The sequence below is a fragment of the Rhinatrema bivittatum genome, chromosome 1 (genome assembly GCF_901001135.1).
Source record: "Rhinatrema bivittatum chromosome 1, aRhiBiv1.1, whole genome shotgun sequence".
Classification (NCBI taxonomy): Eukaryota; Metazoa; Chordata; class Amphibia; order Gymnophiona; family Rhinatrematidae; genus Rhinatrema; species Rhinatrema bivittatum.
The window spans coordinates 160,939,838-160,955,351 of record NC_042615.1 but is presented as its reverse complement, the minus strand read 5'-3'; the positions used below and the strand labels follow the sequence as shown (position 1 = coordinate 160,955,351).

The window sequence follows — 15,514 nt, the reverse complement described above, 5'->3', positions numbered from 1 at the left end:
AATCTTGCCATTTCAAAACCCTCTCTCTCCTCACTGACCACCACAGTTTTTTGTCCTGGTAAATCATTACAGGAGACGCTGGGGACATTCTCGGGAATGCCATTCAGCATTAATATTCAGTAAAGCAACTCGAGTAACTGTGGCTAATCCAATAGCAAGCTTAAATTTAGCCGGATAACCTTATCTGGATATATTCAGCAGCTTTTTAGCCAGATAAGTATCATGAAATATCTGGATAAAGTAATTTGACTGTCTTACCCACTCAGTGGGTTTTAAATATGAACTTCATTGTGACTATCCAGAGAACCAGACTCAAATGTATCCCCTGGAGCAGGACCATTGCCAAGCAAAATGGCACTGGGAGAGGGAGAAGTGTCCACCTCTGAAGACACACCCTGGGCAATGACAATGGCGGCACAGAGCTTACCTCCGCAGGTGTGCTGACACCCGTCTTGTCCACCTCTTCTGATGGCCCTGCCTGGAGGATCACAGTTCATCTCTCCAGAGTGAAAAAAATGGTAGTCTGCCACATTGGTTACTAGTGGAGCACGGTACTGGGTTGTGACTAGGGGAAAAATAATCTCCCAGTGGGAAATGTCTCTTCCTGGCCAGTTACTCTCCCTCTAATGACTGCCCAAGCACTAAACTCTGCACCCCAACAGAAAAAAAATCATTCAGACACTGGCAATAATGAATTTTAAAAGCATGCTTAGATCATCTGCAGTACTGCAATTGCAGTGCATTGCATTGTCCTTTGAAGCAGGCGTAGTCATAGGAGCCATAAGGAAGGATAAAGCTTTCCCTTCCCTGTCCCTACCAAATGAATGAAACTGATATGGGTATCTGAGGACAGATTCTTATTTCCAAACCTAAATTCAGAATTAATGACCGGAGAAAGGGAAGAGAGCGTGATCCGTTGAGGGAATGAGAGGAAAATTGTGTTCATGTCATATATTTCAGGTCACATTAAGTTTTCCTAACATGCGCCCAGCCACCTCTCCTGAGCACATGATAGAATATTTAAATGAGGGGACAAATGGCGCCCCCTAGTGCCTCCTTGGCAGCAGGTGCCCAGGAGAAGTGGCTGTCAGCGGGTTAGGAAAAAAAAAGTGTGCCAGCGGTCATTAATGAGCATCCATGGCCATGCACAGGTTAAGAAAACGGACGCCTGTAAAATTGAGCGTCCTTTTTTCCTAACCTTTTGGTTCCTCCAATTTAATATCACCACGATATTAAGTCGTAGGATGTACAGAAAAGCAGTATTTTCTGCTTTTCTACACACTTTTTTGGGCTGCCTGCTCTGGGCAGCAGGCGTTAATTTCTGAGCGTAAAAATGTGTGGGTCAGGTGCACTTTTTTTTTTTGTATCTGGGGAGAATAGCTAATAGTCTCATCATTGTGCATTTGCATGTGATGAGCACTATTAGTTTCATGGGGGGAGGGGGGTGTATAAGGGGTTGTGAACATGCGTCCAAAACCCACGTCCAATCGCGGGTTGTATCAGCCTGTAAGTTTGTACCTGAGGCAACAGAGGGTAAAGTCACTTGCCCAAGATCATAAAGAGGGGCAGTGGGATTTGAACCCTGGTTTCTCTGGTTCATAGCCTGCTGCTCTAACCACTAAGCTATTCCTCTACTCCAGTAATTATAAGAAATGAGGTCTATGGTCTTGTGGTCAGCTCCTCCAGGGCTTCATAGGAGGGAGAAGAGTTATATGTTACTCGCATCCTTGCAGACACAGCAGATCTTATTGCGCTCTGGCTTTTCTGAGTTGCGATTGAAGGCCCAGAAATATTTTCCTTCAGGCAGCAGTAGCCTTTGCCAAATCAGGAACCAAATGTAAGTCACATGGCATTATAAGAGACCGATGATTCTGCTTTGGCTGTCGCCAAATTGTTAAGACCTTATGGTGACGTAGGATTTTTAGAATTATTGGTCGTGGGTGCTGGCTTGGGGCGTTGGCCTAGACGGCACGCAATGGGTGCATTCAGTCTCCAAAGGTTGCTCAAATTGCAAGTTCAGGCTCGCTGAAATCAGTCGCCTGAGAAATGGTAAGATATCAGAGCCCTCCCTACCTTAGGGTACTCCGACAATGCTGATGTTATTGTGCCATTGCGGTTAGACATATCTTCGAAGTTATGCTGGAAGATCACGCCGACTTTCGATGTTGCGGGCTTGAGCTTAGCTACTGCTGTTTCAGTAGCTAAGCTCAAGCCCGCAACATCTTATTTTCTAGGGAATCCAAATGAGGTGGAAGAGCAGCCACACTGGCAGGCAGGTCTGATAATTCCAATTTAATGGTGCAGGTTGTTTCTGTGTTGTGGTGCAGCATGTCCTTGAGCTGTTGTAATTCGGCAAGAATCAGATCCAAGGCTGATGGCCCTTTTTACCATGGGGGATTTTTCCAGTGAAGGAGATCGTGCTTGCTTTGTTTGGTCCCCGTTGCAAGAGCAAAAGCCACCTCAAGCTTCCCGGGTTTTGCCGCAGCCATTCTGCCTTACTGTCAAAGTATTTGTAGGAGTGCAGTGGAGCCGAACAGCAATGATAGGCTGAATTTCAATGAGGAAAGCTGAGGAGCTAAGGAACTAGGTAGCCATCTTCCTTGGTGCTCACCAGCACCCCTCGACTCCAACTTTCAAACTGGTGCCAACCGGCTTTTTGGCCCTATGGGGAAAAGGTCAGTAGGTGCCATTTTGAAAGATAACATCAACTGGATCAGTGCTGAGTCAGCAATGATACTTTGAGGAAGTAGAGGGCTGGTGGCACCACATTGTCCTTTTGTGGTTTGAGGGGGAGGGGCTTACTAGGCACCAGTCGCCCGTATGACATAGTGAGGGCAAAGGTAGCGCCGGCGTATTGCCAATCTTCAAAATGGCACTGGCGCTACCTTTGCCCTCACTATGTCATACGGGCGACGGTTGCCCGTATGACATAGTGAGGGCAAAGGTAGCGCCGGTGCCATTTTGAAGATTGGCAATACGGCCCGCGTGCAGGAGGTCGCTCCCGGACCCCCGCTGGACTTTTGGCAAGTCTTGTGGGGGTCAGGAGGCCCCCCCAAGCTGGCCAAAAGTCCCTGGGGGTCCAGCGGGGGTCCGGGGGCGATCTCCCGCACGCGTGACGTCGGGAGCCAGGAAACAAAATGGCACCGGCGCTACCTTTGCCCTGTCACATGATAAGGACAAAGGGCCACCGGCGCCATTTCTCAACGCAGCGGTGGCCAGAGAGCTGGAGGAGATCGCGTCGGGACCCCCCCACTGGACCCCAGGTAATTTAAAACATTTTGGGGGGGGGTTCGGGAGGGTGGGGGATTTGTTTTAAAGGTTCGGGTGGGTTTTAGGGTTTTTTTGGTGTGCCGGTTTTCCCGCGCCCTATTTAACGATACAATACAAATGCCCCTGACGATAAATTGGGGGCATTTGTATTGTATCGCGTATCTAACGATTTTGGACGATTTTAAAATTATCTGACGATAATTTTAATCGTTCAAAAACGATTCACATCCCTACTAAATATGTATACCCTGGAGAAGAGGAGGTGCAGGGGAGATATGATACAAACTTCAGATACCTGAAAGGTTTGAATGATGCACAATCATCAACAAACCTTTTCTGTTGGAAAGTCAGTAGAACCAGGGGTCACGAAATGAAACCACAGGGAGGACGACTCAGAACCAATATCAGGAAATATTTCTTTCCAGAAAGGGTGATTGATGCCTGGAATGCCTTTCCATAGGAAGTGGTGAAGACAAAAACAGTAAAAGATTTCAAAGGGGCATGGGATAAACACTGTGGATCCCTAAAAACTAGAGGATGGAAATGAAGAAAAGAGTGCATGGGAGTAACTTGCTGGTGTGGTGGTTACTACCCTGAACCAATAAGCCTTTATGCTATTGATGCAACACCATAATTGCTCTCTGCGCCAACGGCAGGGGGAAAAGGGGAATTAGATTCAGACAGCAACTAACAAGGACATTGAATTGCACAGTCTGGGAAAACAAGCATGGGAGTATATTGCTGATATGCTTAACCTTTTAGATGCTGCTCATTGAAGGAATTATTTCCTGATGCCCCTTTTTACATATCTTAGTTAACTAGACCCAAATATGGAATAAATATGGTATAAAATAATTTGCAAGAAATTAAAAGTATATGAAAAAATGTTCCACTTGTGGAACATTGGTACCTAAAAGGTTAATCAATAAGCCTTAATGCTATTGATGCATCTCCCTCATTGCTCTCTGTTTCAGTGGCAAGAAGTATTTAGGAATTGGACTCAAACAGCGACCAACAAGGCCCTGACACTGACAGTCTGGGAAATTGATAATTATAAAGGTGGCTATTATGGCCAGCAGTTACTACCATAAGCTTGCTGGGAAGACTGGATGGACTATTTGGTCCTTTTCTTCCATCATATCTATGTTTCTGTCTTTTAACCAGTTTACAATCCACAGAAGGATATTGCCTCCTATCCCATGACTTTTTAGTTTTCTTAGATGCCTCTCATGAGGGACTTTGCCAAAGTCTTCTGAAATTCCAAATACACTACATCTACTGGTTCACCTTTATCCGTATGTTTATTAACCCCTTCAAAAAACTAGCAGAATTGTGAGGTTAGACTTCCCTTGGGTAAATCCATGCTGGCTATGACCCATTAAACCATGTCTATATATATATATGCTCTGTGATTTTGATCTTTAGATTAGTTTCCAATATTTCCCAGAACTGAAGTTAGGCTCGCCAGTTTATAGTTTCCCGGATCACCCCTGGAGCCCTTTTTAAATATCAAAGTTACATTGGCCACCCTCCAGTCCTCAGGTACAATAGTTACAAATTACTAGTAACAGGTCTGAAATTTCATTTTTTAGTTCTTTCAGAACCCTGGCATGTATACCATTCGGTCCAGGTGATTTGCTACGCTTCAGTTTGTCAGTCTGGCCTACTACATCTTCTAGGTTCACCGTGATTTGGTTCAGTTCATCCAAACCATCTCTGAAACAGGTATCTTCCCAACATCCTCATTAGTAAACACTGAAGCAAAGAATTCATTTAGTTTTTCCATGCTGGCTTATCTTCCCTAAATGCCCCTTTAACCCCTCAATCATCTAACGATCCAATTGACTAACCTGAGGGCTTCCTGCTCCAGATATATTTTTAAAATGTTTTTTTTTTAGTTTTTGCCTGTACAGCCAACTTCTTTTCAAATTCTCTCTTCTCCTGTCATATCACTGTTTTACATTTTACTTGCCAATGCTTATGCTTTTTCCTATTTATTTCAGATGGATCCTTCTTCCAGTTTTAGAAGAAGGTTCTATTGGCTAAAATATAGTTTTTCACCTTGTCTTTTAACCATGCCACCAATTGTTTGGCCTTCCTTAATGTGTGGAATACATCTGGTCTGTGCTTTGAAGATTGGTATTTTTAAGCATTGTCCATACCTGTTGTACTCTTTAACCTTTGTAATAGTACCTTTCAGGTTTTTTTCTATTTTCCTCATTTTATCAAAGTTTCTCTTTTGAAAGTTTAGTGCTAGAGCTGTAGATTTACTTATTTCCACCTTCCAGTCATGAAATCAAATTTGTTCATGTTATAATCACTATTGCCCAGTGATCAAACCACTGTTGCGTCTCTCACCAGATCCTGGGTTTCATTAAGAAGTAGATCTAAAATAGCACCTTCTCTCGTTGTTTATTTCCTAAAACAATTGTTCCATGAAGCAGTCATTTATTCCATCCAGGAACTTTATTTCTCTAGCATGTCTTGATGATACATTTACACAGTCAATATTGGGATAATTGAAATCTCCCATTATTACTGCACTGCCAAATTAGCTTCCCTAATTTTTCTTAGCATTTCATCATCCATCTTATCATTTTGGCAGGTGGATAGTAATATATTCCAATTGTTACACTCTTCTCCAAGACACATGGGGGTAGATTTTCAAAGGGTTACGCGAGTAACCCCCGAAAACCTACCCCTGCCTCCCCTGGCACGCGCCGAGCCTATCTTGCATAGGCTCGGCGGCGCGCGCAAGCCCCAGGATGCGCGTAAGTCCCGGGGGCTTGAAAAAATGGGCATTCTGGGGGCGGGGCCGTGGGCGGGGCACTGGCCCGGGGGCGTTCCGGGGGCAGGACCGAGGCCTCCGGAACAGCCACCAGGCCGGGGGATGGAGAGCCGGCACACGCAAGTTACGCCTGTCCAGAGGCAGGCGTAACTTCTTCGATAAAAGTCAGGGGGGGGTTAGTTATGGCTGGGGGGCGGGTTAGATAGGGGAAGGGAGGGGAAGGTGGGGGGGGGCGGAAGGAAAGTTCCATTCGGAGCGGCCTCGGAGGGAACGGAGGAAGGCTGCTCAGCTCGGCACGTGCAAGTTGCACAATTGTGCACCCTCTTGCATGTGCCGACCCTGGATTTTATAACATGCGTGTGGCTGCGCGCGCATATTATAAAATCAGGCGCCGGGTTGCGCGAACAAATCTACGCCCGCGCGCATGTTATAAAATCTGGCCCATGGGATTTCTACCCTTAAAAATTCTACTATGCATTTAGTCTTTGGAAGGATCTTTATCCTGTTAAAGCACCCTCCCCACCACCACCACCACCACCAAGCTGATATTCCCTATCATTGCAATATAATTTATACCCTTTTATACCCTGGTATTGCACTGTCCCATTGATTATAAGAGAGATTATATAGTTGTAGCAACACTGGCAAAAGATAAGTTGTGTGGTTGAATTTTGGATAGATTATAGAAGAGAAAGTTGTGGTTTAAATAAATTCTTAGAGCCAGCAGCTGAGAGAAACTTTTATTGAACACAAACCTATAATATAATAAGATACTGTATATGTTATGGAGAGAACAACAAGTTGCCATACAGTAGAATAGGATCAGTTCTCTCAGAAATGAATTACTGTTACCAGACATTCAAAAGGCTTCACACCTCTAATTTCTTAAGCCAATGAATCTTTTTGTTTGTTTTCATAACACTTTCCTAATTGGTTAACATTAACACAACATCCCCTTGATAGGATAGCATTATGAGCTTTATAATTCTATCTCACTTATATTTTAATGAAGCTAGGGTTGTTTTAAATCATGTGATTTCTTGTAAATTGAGCCCAGAGCTAGAAATGCAACAAGAGAAATGAAACTTAAAACTAAGCTCATAACGTTTTGATCTTTGACCTACATGTTAGCATTTCAGCATGTCATTAATGTATATTCAGAGTACAGTAATAGCTTCATAGGGACAAATCCTTTCAAAGTACCCTAACAACCTGTGAGGAGCAGGTTGCAGTAGTCTAAGCACTATGTGATGAGATAGTGGACAAAAGGTTTGGTAGTGAGTTCAGAAAGGAAGGGGCAGATTTTGGTAGTGTTATACAAAAAAAAACACATTTTAGCAGTGTTTTAGATGTGTGTGGAGAAGAAAAGACAGGAGTTGAAGATTACAGGCTAAGGGGACTCAGGCTAAGGGAACTGGGAGGATAAATTTGTTATTCACAGAAATAAGGAAAGGGAGAAGAGGGGAAGTGAATTTGTGTAACATAAGGAGTTCTGTCTTGGCTAGATTCAGTTTATGGTGGCAGCAATGTCAGATAAGTCTGAATAAACTCTTCCCTTCTAACCAAACCCCATCCTGCACCCTGACCCTTCTCAACTCTTACTGCTCCAAATGGTGACACTTAAGTGACCGATGTGTACAATTACATTCTCTGGAAGTCTACTGATTCATTCTTTCTTCCAGGGAAATACCTTTATCCACCTGTCTCAGGTGACTGTGCATTTTTTCCATCCACACAGGAATAGGCAAAACCAGGCATCTGTCTGTATCAACCAGGCACCAGGGAGCTCATCTGATTTTGTGCAGACACAGACCCACCAATTACTACCCAGATGTACTTGGTGTCTTCAGATAGAGTCCTGTGATAGGCTTGCCTGACACAAGTTCTGAAGCCCAGACTGATAGTCATTGTACCTTTAAATGGAAAATGCTCTGCATGGGAAAGGAATCACTTTATTTTATGAAAATGAAAGCATACCCAAGTAAAGGAAATTAAAGGCAGCGTTTCTTTCTGCTTGTGGCAAAATTAAAATCTGCCATAAGCTGGAGGACAGGGCAGGGCACAGGAATCGTAGGAACCGATTCTAATAATGCAGTTACATTTCAGATGGAAATAAAGAGACTGCTCAGCAGGGTTCTGCACCCTGACATGCTGTCCTCTAACTTGTGGCTGATTTGACTTTTGCCTCCAGATTGAGGCATTGAACAAACCCGAGTCTCTCTCAGTCTGTGTGACCTTTCCCAGGAATGCTCTTCAGCCCTATGATTAGTGTAGAGTAAGGAGATAATTTCAAAAGGAGTTACACATGTAAATGTAACATACTATTGTAGCAATTTTCAAAAGACATTTACTTGAGTAAAGTGCATTTGCATATGTAAAATCTAATTTTAAGTGTGTAAATGCTTTTTAAAAATGAGGCCTTAAGAGTGGATCTTGCATGCAAATATAGGAAGTGGGAATTTGATCTGAGATAGCTGCTGGAAGAAAGAAAATATATATTCCTTCGCACACAGAGCAGGTAAATAACAGGAATATACTGTACATTTCTTATCAAGGGTCTTATCAAGGGTCTTGCCGGCTCAGTAAGACTTTAGAATTTGTATAAAATAATTTGAGAGAGGATGCCCGAGAGTCCCCGGGAACCCTCCTCCTCCATGTCACTAGATGGGTATCTAAAGGGAAGTGAATTGTAATTAATTTCCTAATATCTTTTTGTTTTGTTTTTTCCCACCAAGGCAGAAGTGGTACCATCCTCTCCTCAGTTTATTGACCCTCATCTATATATATGGAACATCACTGGAGATGGCACATTGTATCCCGTCCCAGGAGTGAAGCTAAAAACCCGACCAGCTCAATGCACAGACTTTGTCAGCATTAAAAAACAACTGGTACTACTGCAAAAAATGAAAGTGACACACTACAAATTTGCCCTCAACTGGTCTTTAATTCTCCCTAATGGGGATCTGTCAGTCATCAACAGGGAAGTGCTCCGATATTACCGATGCATGATCAGCGAGGCACTAAAGTTCGGCATTCACTCCATGGTCACTCTGTATTATCCAACTCATGCCTGCATAGGTCTGCCCAAGCCACTGATAGACGCCGGAGGGTGGCTAAATCAGTCCACTGCTGGGGCCTTCCGAGACTATGCAAAGTTATGTTTTCAACAACTCGGCGACTTTGTTAAACTGTGGATCACCATAAATGAGCCGAATAGACTGAGTCATTCTTACGACAAGAGTAGCAATGCCACCTACCGGGCGGCACACAATCTGCTGATCGCGCACGCGTTGGCCTGGAGAGCTTATGATGAGCGTTATCGGTCCTGGCAGGGTGGCCTCGTAAGCTTATCTCTGCATGCAGACTGGGCTGAGGCTGCCAACCCCTACTCTCCTTCTCACCTGAAAGCCGCCGAAAGGTTTCTCCAGTTTGAAATTGCCTGGTTGGCAGACCCAATCTATGGGAATGGGGACTATCCAGCAACGTTAAGAGAATACATTGCCTCTAAAAAACAAAAAGGCCTCTCCAACTCCTTTTTGCCTCACTTCACTCCAGAAGAGAGGATCCTGGTGAAAGGAGCGGCAGATTTTTTTGCCCTGAATCATTTTTCTACCAGGCTTGTGGTCCATGAAGCCAAAAACAGGAGCGGGTATGATTCAGACCGAGACAGCCACTTGCTGTCAGACATTACTTGCCTGAGTTCACCCTCAGGACTGGCAGTGGTTCCCCGGGGCATACGCCAGGTTCTCAACTGGATTCAGAGCAACTATGGGGACGTAGCAATTTATATCACAGCAAATGGGGTAGAGGACAAATCTTCCAGCAATGATGAGCTTCGCAAATATTATTTGGAAAAATATACCCATGAAGTTTACAAGGGTGAGTAATTTACTTTTGCTGTGACCAGAAATAATGATGAGAAGATGTTTGTGCTCTGATGCAGGGAAACTGCTCGGCACATAGCACAAACACTGTGCAAAATGGCCAAAAGAAGATGTTTTTGTAAATAAAACGAAAAATAGTAAATTAATCAGTGATAAAAGTTTTGTAGTTTCCAAAAAGCTCACTGAGAAGTGAAGCATCCCAGATAAACCCACAGCTGGAAGTAATATAATAGTTTAGTTTAGTTTAGTTTATTGTATTTCTATACCGTCGCATCAGACATGCCTTCACAACGGTTTACAGAGAATAAAACATATAATAAATACAATACATTTATAAATAGTAATAACTAACTCTGTTAAAAGTATGAAATAAGTTAGTTATTAAAAGCAGTAAAAGTACAATAGGTCAAATAAAATATAAGATTAAAAATAAATACTCAAAAACAGAACAAACATCAGACAAACCATATAAAAAAACTCAGCCTAGTGATATACCTGGTGTTTCTTATTTGTATCTTACTCCGATCTTCCTTATTTTCATACAAAGGGTGGAAAATACATGGAACAACCTCCCTGTGGAGGCAAAAACAGTAACAGAATTCAAAATAAAATATTATTTTATTAAGTTTATATTGTGCCTTTTCAAGTAAACTTCCTCAATGTGGACAACAATAGTGATAGGATAAAATATAAAACAGTATAGGTCAAAATAATATTAAAATATAGACTGCATGCTAAATACAAAGAAACAGATTATAAAATCTAAGAAGCTAATATTCAAATGCTTTGGTGGTTTAACTTTTTGGAGTTAGCTGGACAAAAGCCAAGTTTTTGGTATGTGGCTTATATATATTTTCAGATTTCGGAGGAGCATGTCTAGGCCTGGTACCTGCTGTTTGACTGTCAGGGGACTGACGTGTTGAAAGTGATGTTCTTGCCTAAAGTGAAGAGGGGCATGTTTCACATCCTTCCCTCTGGGTGGTGGGAGGGTCCTATCTAGCTTGGAGCTGCAAGTTAGCTTCTGCTGGGAGCTGCTGCATGTTGGCATCAACATCTCATGGCAGACATGGACAGAATAGGAACAACGTAACAGAAATTACATCTTTGCCAAATGCAGTTATTTCTGGCCACCCAAAATAAATGTAGTTTTACATCAGAAGCACCCAAAGTACTGGATCTGCTGCCCTTAACATAGGAGGCTGTTTTTGAAACAGTAATATCTCAACACACAAGAAAAGCAGAAGTTCTTTTTATACAGTTTGTTTTTGTAATCTGCTCAGAGTTAGATATGTTGAAATCATGCCAAGATTTAGGCATAAGTAGCATAGGCAATTGCCTAGGGTGCCACATTTTGAAGGCACCCAATACTCAGGCTAAAGAGGAATGCAACTGTGCCAAGGAGGAGCCTGCTCTAGCAATCCACTTCAAATGGGCACTGCTGTAGCACTCTGGAGGGGAAAGGAGGTAGACAGACTTCACCCACTATTTGATCTCCAGCATTTCCTAACCCCCCCAATTCTCCAACCCTGCCTATGAGCGACCAAATCCTAAATCAGGCCCTGACTGAAATAGACAAAATAATCCACTTTGAAGTACTGAAAAAAAAGTGCAAAAAAAGTGGAATTAAAAAAAAAAAGTAGACTCATGCATATTTTGTAAAATAATCCTGCTTTCAGACTGTCTGCTGCACTGTAAAAGAAGTGCCTTGCTCTTTGCTAATTGATGTTAATTTTTTCCTTCCAGCATTTCAGCTTGATAAAATCAACATTAAAGGTTACTATGCCTTTAAACTAAGTGACCACTACAAACCCCAGTATGGCTTCTTCAATTCTCCGTTGTACAGCTCTACTGCCAAGTCCTCTGTAGAGGCTTACAACGCGCTGATTGCCAGGAACGGCTTCCCAGCAGACAATGCTGCTTCCTCCTGCCGCTTGCTGGAAGAAAAGGTGCAGTGCACCATCTGCTTATTCCTGGTGCAGAAGAAACCTCTGATCTTCTCTGGCTTCTGCCTCCTGTTCACACTCAGCCTGCTCCTGGTGGTCCTCATCATCCACAGACGCAAAAGAACACGGAAAAAACTTCCTCGGGAGAAATATTCCCGACCCACCTGCGTCTCCTTCCACACATGTCCCAAGTCCACGGGTAGCTGACCACATGCACTGCCCCGATGTGGGGATTCACTCCAGTTAGCAGTGTACAAGGGACACATTTAAGGTGCCTCTCTTTTTCTCGTGCATGCACAGATCAAGCAAGAGAGGAATGTAGTGAAGTGTGACAGAGGAGTGGGAGACACTTGGACATCAGTTTGGTTTTGTCAGCAAACAATTTTCTCCAAGACGTACAGAGACCTGTAAATGAACTGCTCTGACTTCAGCAAACGGCCTGAGAAGCAAGTTCTCCCTGGGTGTCTTCAGGCTTTCTGATTAATGCTGCTATTTGCTTGCTGGCAATGTGTTTCTACAGGCAGCGTTGAAATGTACAAAAGCAAGTTTCGTTTGTTGTTGTTGTTTTGTTTTTTTTTTTAAAGAAATATTTTGGTTTTCAGTATGACAAAACTAATTACCTATGTGAGGTTTGTTAATTTTAAAGAGAAAGGAAGAGAATATATTTTTTTTTTGACTCTGCTCTGATTGAATATGAGACCTCTCTCTTTCCTAACACTGCACATCTACCTTTTACCATAACCTTGTGTCTGATATTCAGCCAAACCTAGGAGAGATTACAGGAAAAGGTACCCGAGGTATTAAAATATCCCTCAGGGGTGATAAAAGTTATGGCACAAAAATGGCATCTATGGATACCCTATGTATCATTACTGTGATTTCCAGCCCATTTTAAAATCACTTTCTTTGCACAATAAGGTCCAGATTCACTAAGAGTTTTCTCCCAGTTCTGTGTTTATGGGAAAAGATTTTGACAAATCAGTTCCTAAGTCACTGAAGTTACTTCCCAGTAAAAGAAGAATACAAAACTTGAGTTCTGTTCTTACATAGTAAATGACATCAGATAAAGACCAAAATGGTCCATCTAGTCTGTCCCGTTACGATTTGTCCACCTTGGGTAGATGTACTTATAAATTCCCATATACAATCCAACACCAACTCATCCTTTTTTCTTTTGCCTGAGCTTGCAGTCCTTTTCCTACCACTGCCCTCCACATCTGTCCTAAGCATACCCAAAATCTGTTACAATGATGGCTCCTCTACCTCCACTAGCAGCCACGTACTGTCTTCTTACAAGACCAATCCATAAGCCAACATCGAAATTACTTATCTAATGCCTTCCCAGCATCGATGCAAATACAAAACCAGCACCAAAGTCTTATATCAATAAATATAGTGAGACAATTCCTCAAACCTTGCACCTCAACAGCCAAAACCGCTGCGGGTAGAAATGACTCTGGGTCGGTTCTTGTTTTATGGTGTTTATTGTGATTCCTCTTATCAAAGGTTACATGAGCTGTTTACCCATTATATACAATATGCTTTATCAAAAAGTTGTCTTGGCTAATGGTTATACTGTGGACAATATATGTATACGTATATGGTTCGGTTCATATGTATCACAGTTGAAAAAATTCCAATAAAAAGATTAAACAAAAAAAAAAGAAAGAAAGAAACCACTGCAGGGAAACACTATCATCACTGGAATTGCATCATTAAAGTCCCATCATTTTTATATTATTTTTTTGTTACAAGTAAAAAATGATTTTCAATTCCTCAGTTCTTCTTTTATATAATAAACGTTACTTAGCTTATATAAGCAAAGAATACAGTCGACACCCAACTGCTCTCTGCTTCAGGGGAACTCGCCATCTTGTCCAATTAAATCCTTGTTTCTGCAATAGATGAATATTGTAGCACATTTATTCACTGCTTCAGGGTTTCAAAACAACTAATCAGAGTCACCATGGCCACAAGATGTCAATCAACCATACTGAACATCCAATCCCACATCACAAAGTGTCACATCAATCGGTCTTAATTTAAATCATGGGGGGGTTTTGAATTTAATTTAAAAATCCACATCTGTTCTTTTAGGGCTAATCTTTTTTCCCGATCACCCTACAGACTTTGGAACATGATCAATAATAGTCCAAGTAATTTGCTGAAATGTATGTTTAAAATTTAAAAAATGAGCCACTAAAGGAACAGTCATTTTTTCAGTATTAATGTGGCTCTTATGTTCCATTAAACATTTTTTCACAGGTCAAGTGGTGTGACCAATATACAAAAGATCGCATGGGCATTTAATCATATAAATGGCAAATGCAGTATGACAATTACTATTGAAACGTCTTTCATTTGTGATGTTAACTTTTTCAATATATAACTGAATACCAGTCAACGCTGTATGTACTGCAAAATCTCACATGCCACATACTGAATGCCCCACTATTTCTTCACATTGACCATTTGAAGTTAACATGGAATGTACCAAAGCATCCCTTAGATTCTTTCCCCGTGAAAAAACAATTTAATTTTTAAATTAAATCAAAAACCCTGCATCGATTGGTGTGACACTTTGTGATGGGGGATTGTGTGATTGGATGTTCAATATGATTGATTGACATCTTGTGGCCATAGTGACTCTGGTTGTTTTGAAACCCTGAAGCAGTGAATAAATGTGCTACAATACTCGTCTATTGTAGAAATAAGGATTTAATTGGACAAGATGGCGAGCTCCCCTGAAGCAGAGAGCAGTTGGGTGTTGACTGTATTCTTCGCTTATATAAGCTAAGGAATTTTTATTATATAAAAGAAGACTTGAAAATAAAAATGTTTTACTTGCAATAAAAAAAATAATATAAAACTGATGGGACTTTAATGATACAATTTCAGTGATGAAAGTGTTTCCCCACAGCGGTTTCGGCTGTTGAGGTGCAAGATTTGAGGAATTGTGTCTCACTATATTTATTGATATAAGGCTTTGGTGTTGGTTTTGTATTTGTATTTGCATAGATTTACAGCATGCCTGGAGTGTGTGTTAGAAGTAGTGCTTCTCAGCATCGATAGCATGCAAAATCCCAATTGATCTTCATATACCAAACTAGATGAAAGTCATGCTAGTCTATTTGCTAGTATTTTTGCTAAGAGCCTAATGTCAATAATAAGTAATGATGCTGGTCTATAGTCTTTACCCTCCTTAGGGATTACCATAATACCTGCCAGCTTCATAGAAGTCGGCAAGTCCTCTTTATCAGGTTCTTTATTAGATATACAGTAAATAAATTAAAAAATGCAATTCTAGATTCCAATAATAAACCCTGCCCATTTGTTTGTGTTTTTTTCCAAGGTTGTGGTAGCAATCAGGCTTATATTTGATGTTTTTTTTAATGAATTTAACCATGATTTTCCCACATTATTTACAAGTTTGGAGTGCAGCTGCCTCAGCCTTGGCATCGGGCTAAATACCAGAATAATGGTTAGGATATGATTTTTCAACATATTCCTTTGTTGATTTTCCTGCTACAGACTAATACAGTTTCCCCTCCAAAAGTTTTCATATGACATATAAGTTTATAAATCTTTTGTAAACAGTTTTCAGAATGGCTGACAGGCTATAGTAACAG

At 41.6% G+C, this 15,514-nt stretch overlaps 1 protein-coding gene across 1 annotated transcript in view; it reads left to right on the top strand.

The window, feature by feature from the left end:
- The window catches only part of KLB (klotho beta), a 50,939-nt gene extending 37,247 nt beyond the window's left edge, over positions 1–13,692 (top strand). The window contains 2 exon segments of the mRNA XM_029589317.1: positions 8,794–9,937; positions 11,686–13,692. Coding sequence (XP_029445177.1) covers positions 8,794–9,937; positions 11,686–12,092 — 1,551 coding nt within the window. The 3' untranslated portion in view covers positions 12,093–13,692.
- Positions 13,693–15,514: the final 1,822 nt, after the last annotated feature.